This window comes from Pygoscelis adeliae, unplaced genomic scaffold (assembly GCF_000699105.1).
Source record: "Pygoscelis adeliae isolate BGI_AS28 unplaced genomic scaffold, ASM69910v1 Scaffold304, whole genome shotgun sequence".
In the NCBI taxonomy this organism is placed as follows: Eukaryota; Metazoa; Chordata; class Aves; order Sphenisciformes; family Spheniscidae; genus Pygoscelis; species Pygoscelis adeliae.
In genome coordinates, this window is record NW_008824558.1 from 976,693 (window position 1) to 994,803 (window position 18,111).

The window sequence follows — 18,111 nt, forward strand, 5'->3', positions numbered from 1 at the left end:
CTTTGGACACGAAAACGCCTTTTCCGTGGTTCCAGTAGCGTTTTGTCTCCCCGCGCCCCCACCCGCATCTTGGGTCCCGGTAGCAGCATCTCTCCGCTCCGAGAAAGCGGGGGTGCAAGGACGTTTCTAACGGGGACGAGGAGCGCTGGCGCCCAGCACCCACACCGCTGTGTTTCTTTCAGAGGATACGACGGGAAATCTGATCTTCACGTGGGAATAACCAACAGCAACGGTATCGCAGTTGCCTTACAAACTACTGCCCCTCTCCCACACCCCGTAGTTGGACCGTATGCCCAGCAGTTCGGCCGTGCCCCCTCCACCTGAGGTAATCCAGATGTGACGGTGACTTCAGAGCCACCGCTCCTGCTGCGGCAATATCTGGTACCCGTTAGAAACGCAGGCTGCAACATCCAAATACCTGACGCTTCGCTGTCGAGGAACGCGTGCTTCCTCAGCGTGCCGCAGGTATCGGAACCGGGAGCCTTGCTGTTCACTACAAAAGAGTATCACGTTAACGGTCAAAAAAATCTTGAGTCCAAGAATTTCTCTCGCCTTGCAGCAGTGAGCACACAGGGCTTGAAATCAAAGCCGTACACCTCTCCTCTCATGCTGAGGAGCTGCGCAGAATGGAGTTGACAGGTGACTTCTGTTCCTGACACAGGGAAATAAAAAGCTAGGCAGCCTACTTTTTTTGAAGAAGTTTCAGGAAATTTTGACTTAAACACAGCTTTTTCTAATTCTAAGAATACCCCTAATAAAATAATAAAGTTAAAAAAAGCTACATTAAAAATCATATCACGTTCTCCTAGTAGGCCCATCCTGCAAAATCTCACTTGAGATACTTATTTAATATAAAAATGGTCTAATTCAGGGGTTTAAAAAAGAAGCCTGGTTGTCCTTAAGCTGCTTTCATTGTCAGAAGACACCTGAAATTACATTGTAAAAATGAGAACAGTTTTTCGGTAAAAGCAGGGACTGCGTTCTCTACTCTGTAGCCACATAAGGCCACCGACGGGAAGCCTAAGAAGGAACGGCAGTACGGAAAACTAGCAGTAGCTTTCATCATTTGAGTAAAGCCCGAACACAAACCCAAAGGCTATGAATCCGATTCTCCGGTGCCACCTGACAATCTGTTCCTCTTTATTTTCAGGCGTGGTGTATAATTACAACGAAGAGGGCATTCACAGAGCTGAAACGGGATGGGAACAGTGCATTAGTATCCCACTAGTACAGCCAGACATGTTTGGGCTTCTTCAGCAGTGGGATGCGCTCCTAGAGGAGTTTTCTGTGGGAGAGGCCTGGCTTCCTCACAGGTATGTAGTTTAAAAGCTGGACGCAGTGGGAGTTTTTAGTCTGGGATGGTAAATTGGGCTATTCTGGTTTGGACCCCGCGAGGCTTGTGGTTCATTCAGAGCCTCGCTCCTTTACAACACACATTTCTAACAAACCAAGTCTAAACAACGCTATCACTTGAAACTTAGTGGCCTTGCTAAACAGAAAAAAAGAGTATTTTTAAGTAGTAAGTAACAAACTCGTGCTGGAACGTAAAAGCTCTAAAATAAGACATCATTTTAGGGAAGTTTTCTTCAGCAACAAGAATTTCGCATTAAAGAAAAACCCCAGTTCACTGAAACATTACCTTGAAGAGTACACTGCTGGGTACAGCAGCAGGAAAGTCCAGGCGCAATTCTGTAATTATTTCTTCTAGGTTTCCACAGTTTTAGGTGTATTTGCATTTACAGGCTGACCACGCTGATGGGATTCTTGCCCAGATCTTGCATCCAGATGACTTCTTTGTTGTCAGTGATCAGAAATAGGAAACGCACCTCATTTCCAGCTCTTCCAGCTGGTTTGTAACATTGCTTTGGATAGTTAAATACAGAAAGACTTCCACACATTTTTAATTAAACCAGTCTGTTCCAACGAGAACGTTCAGTTCTTTGTAGCTTTCCTTGCAGTTAATGCCTGATGTCATTACAAGTCACGCAGCCCAGCTAAAACACGCGCTGCCACATCACCAAGCCGGCTGATGACAAAGCAGCCTGCTCTCCGGAAAACCAGTCCTTGAACTGTTCACCAGGAACAGTACATGTAACAAACAGCTTGTCTGAGCATAGTTCTGTGAAGTGTTTAAGTTAATGAATGCAGACGTCATCTTATATAAAAGAAAAAAACCCCACAACAAATCGAAAGCAGGTTTTGGCAACGTGCAGGACTATAAAATGTCAGAGATAAATGTATTACCTCCCTAATACCAGGAGATGAAAGAATTTGACCTACAATAGAATTTTGAAACGCCTATGGAACTTGTAAAGCCAACAGGATTTGTGTCTTTTACAGTTCCCAGTGCCTTAAATTATTACTAAAATTAACTTGATGTCAAAAAAGCACTGGTAGAAGGTGGATAGATGAGTGCATCTCTTCTACAAGCTTTTCTTTGGTTTTCCTCCGTCTGCCACCTCCTGACAAAGTGACCTCCTTTTTCCACAAATAGGCCAGTGACCACTAAACTGCTAAAAAGTGAACTTTTTTTTTTTAAAGATGTTAAATTAACTCCTCTGTTTATTTTTTTCGATGGGCAGGAACTGCGCTAAACTAATCCTGTAACTCCTTTGGGTTCAGGCCAAGCCTAATTCTAATTTTCTTGACTGCTTTTCATTTACGGGAAGGATGGTGTACAACAGCAGCAAAGAACAGAGGCCACAGCCATGACCAACAATATCTTGAATTACTGAGAGATACTGGGTTTGCTTGTCAGGATATAGACGTGCTTCCCAAAAATGAGATGCTAACTGGAAGACGGTAAAGAGCAGCGTATTACAGAATCTTTTGCATTAGAAATACAAAAATGAAACGTTACGTGCTCTGCTTAATCGTGGAACTGATTCAGTAAAGCACTTGTGTACACGTAAGTTACCCAGACATGCTGCGGCGCTCTGCAGACTCAGCCTTGAGCTGGTGAACCCAACATTTTTTTCAGTGTAATTTCCAGATGTTTTGTACTGCACAGTGATGATGGCCACTCCTGAAGTTATTCGTAATTATTCTTCCTTAACAATCATTTTGGTAAAGTAAGTACACTGTAGCAAATTGCTTGCTTACTAAATGGGAGCTCGTAGGTCACTTCAGATACCCTTAACAAACCAGAAGAGCTTTGAAGAAAACGGTGAGCTGTCCTGAACTGGGCTCAGGGTCGCAGGGTTGCTTTTGATACCCGTAGTCCTCAGATCTTGCAAAAACACCTTGTAAATTCCCAGGGCTGACAGGCAAGCCTCACAGAAGATTCCCTGTGGCAACACAGACCACGGAGCCGCTGACAGTACAAGGCAAGGAATGAGTCACAGGGCTAGGAAGAACAAGGGAAAAATGACACAGGATGAGGCAATTACAGAAGAAGCTTGAGGATTGGGCAGATGGCAAACAGGAGTCTGAGCAGGTCTGCATCAAATGCCGTTATACGGGGCCAGGGGAAAAAGCAGCACTATGTGGTGAGGGAATGGAATAAATTACGGAAGTTGTTAGTGGCCAACATGAAATGTTTGGGAGAATCTGAGAAACATTCTGACAGTGAAAAGAACAGGTAAGTGCCATAGGTTCCTAGGTTGGGGCGGGGGGGAGAAAAAAGGCAAGAGCATTTTAAATGGCTACTCCTATTCAGTTAGTATTTCTGTCCTTGCACAATTGGCACAGATTACTGCCAGTGGGATTTTGACGGGCACACCGTACAGCAACTGTATCAACATAGTAGTGGTAGAATTTACTTTTAAGTAAGCTTCCAAGTTAATGCCACACTGAAAGAAGTGCACATGGTGGCACACAATTAACATTGCTGCTGCAGAAAGAAGTTTTCAGGATAACAGAGTAACAATATATGGAAGAGCAACGGTTAACAAGGTAAAAGCCAAATAAGTATAAAAAATAAAAACTCGTTTTTGTAAAGTCTGCAGTCATTTTTTTTTTTTTTTTTTTTTTTTAAGCTCACAGTTTCTAGTATCCCTGGCTGGAAAGTACAACTTGCGATGGATAGAATATATTTAAGCACCAGCATTAAAGGAAAGTGGCAATAGTTCTTGGAGAGCATGCGCTTCCTTATTTCCCTCAGTAAAATATTCCTCCATGCACAGTAATTAATGGATTAGTGCCAACTCTTGCTAACAAGTTATTTTTCCTAGGTATGAAGAACATGACCACAACTGCTACACATATGCACTGGCATTCATTAACAGTGTACTGACCGCACAAGGAAAACGGCAAATGAGTAAAAGTGAATTTACAGAGAAATTCGTGATCCCACAGACAAAGAAAGCTTCCAAATACATTACTCTGCATCAGGAGCTAACAGCTAATGATTTCTACATTGTACCCCTTCCTGATCAAGAAAAACAGTGCTGAAAATGACTGTTTTCACAGTCACATTAAAACATCTACAATGTGCAATAGGAAATCTTAAGACTCCAAATCTCAAGGTTTAAGATGCATGATCTACTTAATGTGTTTAAAAACACAATTAACTTTACATGTTAACCTGCACATCATGGAAGGACCAGGAAACTGAACTTGTGCGCTGGAATGAAATAACATACGTACAATGTACACACCACAGAAAATTGCTATGGGAACTATTCGTACGGAACAATGTTCTCCTATTTACCTTCACTGTATGCTCTGTTCTGTCAAGACACTTAATACCAGGAATTGTAACTGCTGCGTAATTAAGGGTTTTAACAAATGAACTGTGGTAACTTAAGCTGTAGCAAACCAAAATGGTTTTTTCCTGTCACACTTGTTTACTGATGAGTGGGAAAAAAAAAAAGGGAATTTGTGCTTGCGTGCTGCTGAAATCCAAAGTCCATGATTTGATGCAGATTCACTACATGCAAAATTATTTTCCTTTAATTACTAATAAACAGAACAACAAATAAATCCAGCCTCTTTGCCAGATACATTTCTTTTCCAATTCTTATTTACATTTTGCACATTTATTCCTCAAACCAAGACAAATGCTTAGTATTAAAACATACATTAGTCTGTATCTGTTCGTATCTGTAATAAGCAACAGACTCCTCGGGATTTATCTTGGAGTTAAAACTTTAGAACTTAACAAAAAGAAGTTTAAGTTTAAAAAAATTAAAAAGATCCTCCAACAGCACTTCTACCTGTTGTACATTACACGGCAGTGTATGCTGAGGTCAGAATTGTGCAGTCCATAATTTTGTGCAATTTCACTTTACTTATGTTCAAATTTAAGAAAATAATTTCAACTTTTTTTTCCCTTCTACTAATTTCTGCACAGTAAGCTAGTTTTAGTCTAGATGTAAGTCCTATTTTCTCAAAGATGGAGAAGTAACCATAAATGATTGGGGTTTTGTCCACATCTAGTTTATACTTTTGTATACACAAACTGCATTAACCCTGCCCCCAATACTCTAAAGCTGCATACACCACACTTTACACACTTCTCCCCTCTCCATGTTCTTCCACTTCTTGCTGAATTCTAAGTTATAGCTCCTTTAAAAGCATATTAAAAAACACAAGAGACAACCAGCTTGAGATGAGCAATTCGGCTGCTGTTAGAGACCTCCTATCCACTCACTCCTAGTGCAAATCAGAATTCTTCGGCTAGGATTTGGCTTACAAACAGAAATTACAGTATGCTATTTCTGAGTGAATGAGAATCCATACTTCATTTAAGTACTGTATTTTAATCGGTAAAATATAAATACAATGGCAAGTATCAGTGCTATGGTACAACTATCTAATGTAAGTTGATACAACAGTACTGAAACATGAAGTACAGTCATCTGCAGCTAGAAAAAAAAACACCTTGCCACATACAGTCAACACATACATACCCGTCCAGCTTTGACAAAGCTATTATGCAATTAACATTTTCATTTTACATCTTTCCAGTAGAAGTCATATTAAATGAAAGCAAAGACTAGAAGATTTTCCACTTCGACTTGTGTGTAGTTTCCTGCATTCATGACATGGCTTTACAATCTAAACTGCCTAAGTAACGCAGCCTGTGGGTTTGTGTTTGGTGGGAACAGTCTGAGTTGACAGAATTTTTACCAGCCCTGGAAAACTTCCTGCGACCAGGAGGCAAACCCCCTTTTAATAGTGAATGAAAACAGCACAAAGAAAATCCAAAACAGTGTCATTGTCACCAGCTATAATGTAGCCTTACTGTTGCAGCAAATGTGTTCTCTCACAACACGGGGTGGGGGGGGGAATAAAAAAATTATTAACAGCACGGTGAAGCAAGGACGCCTGTTGTTCAAACACTAAGATGGATTTCAAATGCCTGAATCTAAAGCAGCAATACTTAAAATGCAGCATAGTTGACACTTAAACCTCCTGGCTCTACTTGAAAGACAGCTGAATACCTGCTGGGTTGGTTGGTTGGTTTGTTTTCCAAATGTGGCTCAGCAATAGTAAACATCGTATTTCGCAACCTGCAATCTAGGTGATTAAATCTTACAAAAAAGTTAGAAAGCAGCAGGCACCTAGCATAGCAAGGCAGAACTGCTCAGCACTGTCCTATACCTCACTCTATACAAAACACGGCGGTGCCTCCCAGTCTGTTTTACAACATATGATAGGCCAGGGCAGAGAGAGCTACAAGTGCACTATGAAAAAAAATGTATAGACTGTTGTAGTTGCTGGGTAAAAGAGAAAAAAAAAGCAGTGATGAAACTGAGACTTATACTTACGAGCTAGAGAGACTGACTTGCTCTCGCTAGCTCAGCAAACCTTCATTATTTTCTGCACAGTAACCCATCTTCAACAAAAGTAAAGGGCATCACAACTTGCGGTCAGGGCATCTTGCTGTCATGGGACAAGATTAGGCCCTTACTTTCACGAAGGAATCTTATGCTGCAAATCCCAAGGGAAGAAAGACATCCTACCCAAATGGGGAAAGGTGCCCAACACCTAACTTTGCTTAGGTGCTTAGACCCCAGAATTAATTTAAATCCTTGCACATTCTGGGAAGAGTTCCTCAATTCTGAGCACTGCTTGTGAAAATAAGCCACCAAATTCCAGGGTCTAGGCACCTAACAGCAATGTGTTACAATGCTCAATACTGCAACAACCAAATTTCTCCCCAAATCTAAGGTTGTGCAACTTCATCAAGGCTATGAAGTCAGGTTTTGGTTGAAGAAGAGTGGTACCATAGGTATCCCAAAATGTTATTTGACTCGCTGTAATTACTAGTTTTTAACTAGTTAAAAACCAGCATTAAACTTGAGGACTGTCAAGTTTAAGTCCTCATCTCTGAAGAAATGTAGGACCCCGTGCTGAGCTACAAAACAAAGTTAGCCTTACAATTCCCAAGTTCAACCCTGAAGAATCTGTGAGGCGCTCCCAGAAACCTGTTTGATCCCTCATTGCTTAGGCTTTCAGGCAGACATTCGGGTGTTGGACTCAGTGGCTCTGCAGGCCGTAGTGCCTATTCAGCACTAATGCCTGGACCTGTCACAATATTAAAAATACCATTACTAATCACTGCAGTCTAGCCACCATTCAAACATACACGTTTGTAAGTTTTAAGGAAACAAACAAGTATTTTGAGTTGGGACACAGCTTTAATTTTTTCCCCTTCATATGCATTGTTATAGTTCAGTTATATTTTTCAATACAACATTCTCTCCAGTAAACAGGATATACCTCATTTTAAATAGCATTAATACATACCAACTGAATACGTTGATAGAAACTGTTCTGAGGCAATGGTTCATCGTGGTAAGATCAGGTGAAAAACAACAACAAGTGGCTTTAAAAAAAACCAATTTTTTCCTATACAGTCAGTTAAAGTTCATCTTGCTCACTGCGCTCACGGGAAGAAACCCAACGACTTACAATCAGTTCCTGAAATATAAAACACAATTATTATGGGGGGGAAGCTACAGATAATCAGTGAGGCATGCGGATTAAGCCTTTAGCAAATCGACATATATTATGTGACCACTGAGAAATTTTAGTAGATGACTACATTTGTTCCTGAAGGGAGCTGGTGTCACACACATTTTTCTCCCTTCATTTTTAAACATACATTAACCTTACGGTCGCCATAGGTATCCCTGTTTCCCCATGCAAATGCTTACGTTCACAGTAGCAGCAACGTTAAAATTTAGATTAGAAGATCTTAAGTCTTTAAAGAGCCTGCAATGCACTTCTCATGCCTTGGGGCACAAAGGAATCTAGTTATTTTGTTGCAGCTATGCGTGCAAAACCCAAAGCATGCTAAAGAGCAAGCAACAGTTCAAGGGGGCTCTTACAGTTAGCTGTCCAGCTGCCCCAAGGCAAAGGAAAGAGGTCATTACTCACCTGAACCTTAATTCTTTTCATACATTCTGGTGTCGACATCTCTTTTTCAGTCATGTCGGAAGGTCTAATCAAATAGCATAACATCAGTTCCTGTTGGTAAACAGAAAACACGAATACATGAACAACCGATTTCTTTCTATACAAGTCTTGGATTAATTAGAAATGGAGATACCAAGTTTCCTACAAGATGTCTTCTGCAAACGGAGTTGGGGAAAGCTGTATAATATGCGTATCTCATTTTCCTTACCAAAGCATAATACTGCTCTAAGATAAACTAGAATTATAACACCACACCTGAGCACCATGGCTATGAGTATGGAAGCACTATGTTTGAGGCTCTATCCCAGAGAAAACCTTTTGGAAACTTTCAGTTTCACTGTTCAAAAGAAAATCCTGGTAGATGAAGAGGGCTTTAAAAGCAGAAGTGGCAGGCAGGAAAGAAGTGTCCCTCGGGTCTTTCTTCTGTTCCTCACACAACTTTTAATGTTCCTACAGGCGACAGAACTTTTATAAGCTTCTTCCAGAATTCATCTGGATATTGGACAAAGGAAACTTGTTTGCCTGCTGGCAACTCAACGTGTTCTTCAACAGACTAGAAACAGAAGGATTATGTTTCCAGCCTCACTCCAACTCCCCGTTCTTTGGAACTAAACTGTACATTTATAATTTCAAAACTATTTTAAAACTAGCATCTTACCTTAGAAGCATTAACAGTTGTTCTGTTCAACCCAGACAAGGACTTCCAGCTGAGTGGTCTGCGAAGAGAACCTTCAAAATTATCATCAACTAATTCAGCAATGACAGAGTAACTGGAAAACAAAGCGGATAGGACAATTCACAGAAAGAAAATTACCACTTTAGGAAGATAATGAAACTTAAGAATTGGAGCCTAAAAATTGGCATTAAACAATATGCCAGCATGCAGTAAGCAAGTTGTGAAACTTAAGTGTCTTTCTACTAGGAAAAGAGGAGAAAAGATGAAGTTGTGAATATGCTTACTGGCACTTTCCCTCCCCACCCTTCTGCTGATGTTTGTAGCATTCTCTTATGAATACCAGTCTGACATTTATAACCAATTTATTACCTAGGAGTTCAACCTGACTAGCTAACAAATTAAGACAATTATCATCCCTTAAAAGTTTTTTCTCCCAAATTACATAAATTATCCATACCATATATTTTTAAAAGTATTACTAAATCAAATTACTTTCCTGAGTGCATTCATCATATGAGTGCTAAATATGCCTATTGCAACTTTTAATTTTCAATGTCTTACTACTGTTATATGAATTAAATGAAATTGTTATTTAGTACCTCTGCTAAAAGGATTTTTGCATTCCCAGTATGAATGCATCTGACAAAGCGTTTTGAGTGAAGAATATGTGCTTAACCAGTGAAGATACTAAATCTGTATGAGAGAAATTTACTAAATTTGAAACTAAGAAATTACACAGAAACATGAACTTCAAACCTTGCATGATAGAAGGGGGGGCCTTTTCGATACAGCACTGAAATGAAAGAGAAACACCTTAGTTAGATAATCACAGAGTTTCCAATCTGAGTTTAACACCTGGGTCCATAAATATTTTCAAACGTTTTGTAAGTTTTAATTACACAAGACAAAACTTCAACACTTTTGAATTCTGCTCAGAGTTAAGTTGTCCCAGCAAATGGAGAGAGAGGGAAGAGACCAAAAGAACGTGGGAGCAGCAGGGTGACTCAGGGCAGGGGAGTGGCTGGTAAAAGATAAAGTAGAAGAGTAGAAGGACAGTTAGCAATTGCCGTGGGAAGAAGTTTAGGATGGAATTTTTCTGCAACAAACTCATGCTTTTAACACTGTATTCGCAACAGAAGTTGAGCCACCGGAGTACAAGTAAAAGATCGCAATAAGCCATCGAATTTCTGTGCCAAGCAAGCATTTTCCACAAGTTTTAGGAGAAGCACAGGGCACAACTTCTTACATACTGCCCACCAGACCCACTAAAAGTTCTTTCTCTATACAAGGTACACAAGGTTCATTGCAGCTGAACTGCTGTAACTGAGCGAAATGGTTACGTTTCCTGCCTTGCCTTATAAGCTCTTCATGAGCCTGTAAGAGGGGACTTTTCTTTAACTAGCGCAGCTTTTCTCATACAGCTGGCTAGCATAGACCCTGTCAGGAAAAGGACGAGCAGCACTTCGTTCCAGTGACAACCATGATTTGCAAGTTATCCATTATAAGCAATTGTAGTAATATCAACTCTAAGAAGGTACTGCCAAAGAACAAGAAGCTAGAGCAGCTCAGGCGTAAGGCAGAACTCCTACTACCCTTAAACTAATCCACTTCCTTTGTCTGGCACAAATCCAAAGGCAGTGATACGCTACACAACAAATGCAGGCCAGAACACAAATGAACAGTGAACAAACTAGTATCAATTTCACATATACATCAGGTGATCAATAGCAAAACCCCATCTACAACCCAGGGTACTAAGAACAGTGACGATAAATTCAGCCAAACCTACACACTGATCTAAAGGACTAACTCAGCACAACCTTGACATGCTCAAATACACAAACCCTGAAATTATACAACTGCTTCAGCGGTATTAAAACACCTGCTGGTTTGCATGCATACATTAAAAAATATCTCCCTTTATGCAGAGTTTTCCTGTAATGACAGGCATTACTGTACTGCTTATGTTGACGTGAGCTGAATGTAGCTTGAATTACTTAGCAAGGGATTATGGACACTATTAATTATTTCTGTAAGATTAAAATCCCTACCATTAACAAATAAGCAAGTCCCTTCCCCCTCCCTCCCCCCCCAAAAAAAACCCCATACAGAGAAACAGTCTTAGCAGTAAGTTCAGCAGAAGTTCAGCTTCCATTAAACGGGATGAATAATGAGATGCATGGACTTTGATGTGAATTGGGATCTAGATGCAAACCTGCTATTCCAGAGACTGTCATGTTAACACTGCAGAAGATGTGTTTAGAAGGGGACAGAGAAACTTGGGAAGGGAATTTCAGTGCAATCCTGTATTAATTATTAACCTCATGAAGCAAAACAACAGGCCTTTCGAGCTATCTCTTCAGCTACTGGATATGTGATGTTATTTTCCACTCACATCCTAATTTGATTGCTAACCCATAGTCTAGCCAAAAATGTCTTTTGCCAACTGCAAGTAGCAAAGCCTGCTCCATTCATGCAGCTCCTCATTGTTGAATTCATCTTCGGCACTGGAGTCTTCTACTGCCTGAAAAGAAGTCAGTTACAAGTGGTTCCTTTTTTTTTTTAACGAAGCTACTCACAGAGATCAGTTCCATACTTCAGTCCGACTTTGGGGACCCAACCCTTACTGCGGAAGTAGTGATACGCCATGTAGGTAGTTTTAAAGTTGGGCTTCACTTCGCTGAAAACTTCCCATAGCTTCAAAATGGTTAGGGGCTCCTAAAAATCACAAAGGCATTAATGTGACTATATTAATATTAAGCACATATAGAATACTGTGTGTAGTACAGCATAACAGCCAAATATCAAGTATCACAGTCTACTGCAAAGAGCATGAACTTCAACCAATAAAATACAGAATCCCTAAATATAAGACAGAAACCTGTTGCTCCATTTAGTGGGTGGGGTTTTTTGCATTTCACAATCAGTCCCTTAATGCCCTTGTTTAAAGGAGAATCTGATAAATCTTAAACTAGAAGCATAGGTTTCAATTATTTTGTCATTACATTAACAGTAGCTTGATATACTTATAGATAATGCTTAAAACTCCAAGGAATTTTCCTGTTTCAGGAAAGAGAGACTATTCACCGTATTATTCCTCCCATACTTGCTCTCCCCATATTTCCTGCCTAAGTTACAACAAAAACGTCTCTCTACAGAACGACTGTGCTTAACTGTATTTGCCCTGGCACACATAAAACTTTCAGACCAGTATTTCATAAACAGAAATATCATTACTTATAAGAAAAGCTTCCTAATTACTCTGTTTGGTATTTCCTCCTTCAGAATTAACAGCATAAAATATTGCCATAGTAGGTAAAAATTTCAGACCAAAACATATCCAAACTAATGGTATCCCCAGTAATCCAAAATTAATCCAATCTCTTACCTCACCATAATAAATACTTAAACATCCCAGAGCATACACCAAGAAAAAAGCCTGAAAAAATAAACAGATTAAGTTTAACTGAAAGCTAAACTCTTCCTGTAGTTTATATTCCATGCAAGAACAAAGGCTCAAATTAATTTATACAAGAATCCTAATGTCATCAGAACAACCAAGTTGCCTGAAAGTTTCCTTTGAGATTTGTCTTCATGACCTTTACATTTCAACAGACACAGCATTACAAAAAATCTATGCATGTACTGCAGACTCCCAAAGGCACGGTGTTAAAACTAACACACGTGAATATATTTGGAAGCAGCACAATCGAAGCAGGATTTATATAAATGTTATATTCCTGGTATTTCTATACTTAAGTCCTATCGCTGGTCTCTTTGTCAGTGGGATTATTAATCTAAAGCGAATGGGACTAGACCCTACTTTTTTTTTTTAACCATATCATGTAATTATTGCAGATTATTAAAAACAAGTTGAATGACTAAGACAATCCAAACACTTCGGAGACACAGGAGAACCCTGTACTTCAGAAACAGGTATTAAATTATGTTGGAACATAGACTAATGTTTACTTTTCAGATTCAAAGTAAAACAACTTGTACTGTACTTGAAACATACCTCTTCCAAGCTGAGTTGTAAGTATTCAAAAATCCTAAATGGATTTCTTCTGCATACTAGCTTTTCCTTCTTGACAAGCTGCAAGAAAAGTTTACTATATTACTAAAACTTTAAACTGGAAAAAATACTGAATTCTGAAAATAGCACTGATGATACGATTTTTCTAAAAAGATTAGGATACTCTTTATCCTTACATTTTCTTGCGCATGAGCAGAGTCATCTCTAGGACATAAGCTACCTTCTTCTTCCTCTTGCACCAATACATATTCTGGAGTACGTTCTTTTGACTTGATCATCTCACAAGATCTTTGCTCAGTGCTCTCCTTAGCCTTGCAGCCGCAATGCATATGAAAACCATGCTTCTGGCAAGACACTTCAGCTATCTCTTTCAAGTCACCTTGTTCCTGTTCCTTAAAGCCACATATGGCCACAGGATCAAACGCTGGACCTCCTTCCAAACAGGCTTTCTTGTAGCCTTCATTCTGATTCTCAGGACTTAGGGCTACTACATTTCCAGTATCTGTAGAAGTTTGTCTGGAAAGTTCTGTATTTTCTGTATTTGGGCCCATTCTGTTGCAACTGTTACCAGCTTGTTCAGCTCCATCCTCTTCCAAAAATGGCAGCTCAAGAGGCTTAGTGTAGTTTTCAAGAATTTTGGTAACCGAGCGGTCATCAAATCCTTGCTGTTGCAAAATACTTTTAGCCCACTGAACATGACACTGGTACCTAGTAAACAAGTAAAATAAATGAGAAGTTCTAGGGCATTACATCCTTTAATTAACATCTTAAAAAAAAAAAAAGATTCAGCACAATTCACAAAACAGATCTGAACACACTCCCCAATAACTGCTATGCAAAATACAACATGCACAATGTAAGAGGACTCCAGTCTTCAGGAAACTGCAGACATTACCGAACATCAAGATTCTGCTACCTTCTTTGGCTTTGTTTTGCTACCTTCTTTGGCTTTGTTTTGCCTTTTAAATTTCTGTGGCAACGAACACCGTTACCGAACGTTGCACAAGAACCATGCACTGGGGACTACTGCTATATAGTTTCAAGAAGCAAGAGCTTCACCAGGCAAAAACTCCCTTCTCTCCTGTGGAAGCCGTAAGCCTGAATTCCCTGCAAAAACATCTTAGTATCAGAGCTTGCATGATTAAAATATGCAACAAGACTTTGCATATAGATCTCTCACACACTTCATCTATTATACAGCTAACTACAGAGAACAGTATCTTCAAACTCTGTTTTAACTACCTTTGAAACAGCAGTGGCATAGCAAAAACACCAGCGTAAAAATCTTAAGCGGAAAATACCTTCAGTTTTAACCAAAACCCTCACATCCCTGAGAAATAACAATTATCCTATCAGTGAGATAGTAGCTGAAAGCTGTACATATTCCTAATATTTTTCAATTACGATAGAGTTTTTAGTGCCCCTTTAATTATTTCTCCTTGGAATATAACATTAATATCCAGTCAAAACATTAATCTTCATTCTGTGAAATTTACAGGTAGCTGAGTGCAGCTGTCCTTATTCAAACCTGGACAACTCTAGTACAATACTCTTTATTTCCCCAAACAAAATCCTAGCACAGCAATTACAGACCAGGTAATGAAGAACTGCAAAGACAATTAAATGCAAGTTGCATGTGTCAACACAAAATATAAGTCCCTCTGAAGTCTCATAAGAAAGCTATGTAGTTCAGTGCTGTACTTTTTGTTATAAAAAATAGGCTCCTCTTTGTCCTGTGATTTAATTACCATATAATTGGCACTTACAGATCTCTACTGAGACAGATCACAATGCACCTTCTGCACCAATGTAATGACACTTTCATTGACACTCAGCTGTATTTGCTGACACATAAAGCAGTCACAAAGTAGACTAATAAGAACGACAAGTGTTTCTGCAAGCAGTAATAACTGTAGTAGCAGTAGTAGTAATACTGCTACCATTTGCCTTACCTGAAGTAGAGGACTGAAGGAGCATAACTTTTAAATTTAAGTAAAGTAAAATTTTTTAGAGTTATCATAGGATTAAAGCAAACAGAGTAACTAACTTGCACACTCTTCCAGTTAGTTCATATACTATTTAAGCAGAACAAAATAAATACGTGGTCCAACACTGTTTTCTTAAACATACAAACTAGCAATGTTAATAGACGCTTTGAAAAAAAAAAAAGGTAAACATTTATGTATTTTAAAAGTCCAAGAGCTGCTTCAGCCCACGCTATATTAACTCAATAAGGAATTGCGAAAGTTATTTTAAATAGCCTGCCCCAGAAACTTCTCTTTCTCTTCCTCAGCTGAAGAACAAGTTTATTATGGTTGCTATTATTATGAATTAATTACCTATACTGCTATGCATGCACTCAATCTTGGCTTCTAGTCAGCAGTTAATACATGCAAGCTTACATGAAAAACCACACCGAATATCACCTACTCTATTTCTACTTTTTCTAACGTGATTTATAAATGAAATACAAAGAAAAGAAATAGAAGCAAGTAATCAAGTTGGTGTATATAGCCAACTATCTGAAAACCAGTAGAATAAAACATAAGAGAATCATCTGTTTTCTAAAAAAACAAGAATAATGTAAATTAACTTACTTTTTTGATGCAATTATAGGCATGTTTATGTTAGCACCTGTATAAAGAAAAATCATACATTGTTTCATCAATATAAAAATGTTTTCATGTGATTTTGAGCATTGAGGTAATCCACGGCCTAATATTTACCCACATTTTCAATCCTCTATGCCATTTTGGTCCAACTTGCATTCAAGAAGGACATAGCAGAACTAGAAAAGGTACAGAGATAATGAAGGTTGAACACCCTGCACAAGTGGAACAACTTAACACACTATTTTTCTCCAGCCTGTAAAAAGACAGTCTTTCTATAAACAACCAAGAGCAGACCAGATGTAATTGGCTATAAGCAGATTAAAAATTTCACATATCCTTGCCTCATGATTTCATGGACACTAAAATCTACAGATTAAAACCAAGAAAAACCTGACAGTTATAGGAAGAAAAGTTCAAGGATGATACCTTTACTTACAGACTTCCTAAGCAACAAATCAGTGAAGGCTAGGAGAATGCACTAAGGAGCTATTGACATATGTTTCCTGTTCTTACATTTTTCCTAGGGATCTTGTACTGGCCATCATCAGAGACGAGGTCTGGGGAGGAAAGAGATCCTTGATCTGACCCAGCAGAAAGATTATTTTTCCGTGTGTAATTTATAAATATATATCTTCAATGAGTGAAGAAAAGTGAAAAGTAATCTTAGAATAGTGATGGAAGTACAAATGGGCACAATTTACCTTGCCACTTAGTAACCAGTAAAGGATCTGAAATGCTGTACACTGGTCGACTTCTTGAAAGGATACCTTTTCCAAAATAGCCCTGCAAAGAAAAGGAAAAAGTCCTTATTATATCATCAGACAAAAATGAACTTCTTTCCAAATACAAAATGTTTACTGCCAAGATCAGCTGCAAAAAATAACTGAAATTCTGCAGCATTTAAGCTTTGCCTAAAGCTTGTTGCTTAGCTTCTGATAACTAGTTCAATATTAAACACCTGCACTCAAAGATTTAACCAGTGGAGGGTGTTGGGTCTTTTTCCTCAATTCTAAATATTTGTCAGTCGGCATCTCCAAGTAGACTCTTGAAAGCAGATGCAGAAGAAAACACCTGTGTACCAACGATGTGACAATGCATAATAGAAAGCAAAGAGATGGATAAAGCTACTGCGCAAGAATAGTGGTGAAATGGTACTCAGACATAACAGGCTTAATGTAGCTTATTTTACTCAGGAAGAAATCACTCTGAAGTTAAAAGAATTATACAAGAATTTATAAAACATTAATATTCCAGCCTCCTGAGCTTTAAAAACAAGAAAATGCTTTTGCAAGGTTGCATAAAATGTTGAAAGGAAAAATAAACATAACAAACGTGAAGTCTTTGCAGCTGTTTTTTAGCTCACAACATCACTTCATTCCAAAATGTATTTGCTGGGATAAGAATTAAATACTTCTCACATTTGATATGGAATATATGCTTTCTACTGATTTCAGGAGAGGAGGGAGATATGGAGGATTACTGGAGGCTGAAGGGAAGGAAAGCACAAAGGCAGGCAGATTTTAACAAGTATTATGCTCTACCTATGTCTAAACCACTAAAAATACTGTGCAAACAGGGTACAGCACCTTGTTATAAAGCCGTTCGATATCTTCAGGGTTCCTCACTATAACGTTGTTGTTAATGATTTCAGCCTGGCATATTCTGAAATCCTTCCCACCTACATCCACAGGAAAGGGAGAGTCATATGACTCAAAAACTCTTCTTTTCCTTCTTGGGGGATGAAAAACTGCTTCTGCCATTTCCTAATGTTAACGTTTCATCCTAAAAAGTGGAAACAAAACATTTAATGTTCAGGAGTTAAAGTTCACCCATTTTTCTATGTTTCCGCAATATTCCCTTCCCAATTGCAAATTAGCAAAAATCCTACAGTACAATCCAAATTTAATTCTGTAACTATTGTGCCAGACAATCACAGGCAGCGATTTGCTAGCGTTATCTGTTAATCTTTTCCTCTTGGGCATTGCAGTATCCCCTGCAGACCAGGTAGGGATAATTCTCAGCCAAGAGGTTCTAAAGTAAACTTAAGATGAAAGGCGAGTACATAAACTGCTGAAAACATTTCAAGAATAAAACAGACGAATGAGTAGAACGGCAGAAACCACAGCACGCAAGTGCCTAAATATAAACTGTTTTGAGTAATTACGGGAATAAGTCTGGAAGAGCGAGCAGTGGCCTGGCAGGTTTGCCTTCTTTAAACAGGGAACCCCTTTCACGAGGGAAAGCGGACAGAGCCCGACCCTCTCTGCCAACGTAGGGGACAGGTAACCCCCACCGTCAGCCCCCGCCACCCAGGGGGTCGCGCCCGCACGCCGCGGCTCTGAGCGCCCTCGCTACGGCCCCGCCGCGGACCGGCCACCGGCAGAGAGGGGACAAACCCTGCTGATGCTCGGGCGCAGGAA

General features: G+C 39.3%; 2 protein-coding genes across 2 annotated transcripts in view; one reads left to right on the forward strand and one right to left on the reverse strand.

The window, feature by feature from the left end:
- MKRN2OS (MKRN2 opposite strand) overlaps positions 1-4,940 on the forward strand; it is a 6,027-nt gene extending 1,087 nt beyond the window's left edge. The window contains exons 2-4 of the mRNA XM_009322013.1: positions 36-232; positions 1,151-1,313; positions 4,173-4,940. Of these exons, the coding sequence (XP_009320288.1) occupies positions 36-232; positions 1,151-1,313; positions 4,173-4,392 (580 nt within the window). The 3' untranslated portion in view covers positions 4,393-4,940. The remainder of the gene's footprint in view (positions 1-35; positions 233-1,150; positions 1,314-4,172) is intronic.
- A 2,632-nt stretch (positions 4,941-7,572) lies between these two features.
- TSEN2 (TSEN2 tRNA splicing endonuclease subunit) lies at positions 7,573-17,468 on the reverse strand. The gene is made up of 11 exons (XM_009321993.1): positions 17,278-17,468; positions 16,393-16,474; positions 15,677-15,713; positions 13,256-13,787; positions 13,062-13,139; positions 12,432-12,482; positions 11,623-11,761; positions 9,800-9,836; positions 9,026-9,137; positions 8,329-8,418; positions 7,573-7,869 (listed from the first exon to the last, which is right to left on the reverse strand). The coding sequence occupies exons 1-11, from the start codon at positions 17,449-17,451 to the stop codon at positions 7,810-7,812; spliced, it is 1,392 nt and encodes a 463-aa protein (XP_009320268.1). The 5' UTR covers positions 17,452-17,468; the 3' UTR covers positions 7,573-7,809.
- Between the last annotated feature and the right edge of the window lie 643 nt (positions 17,469-18,111).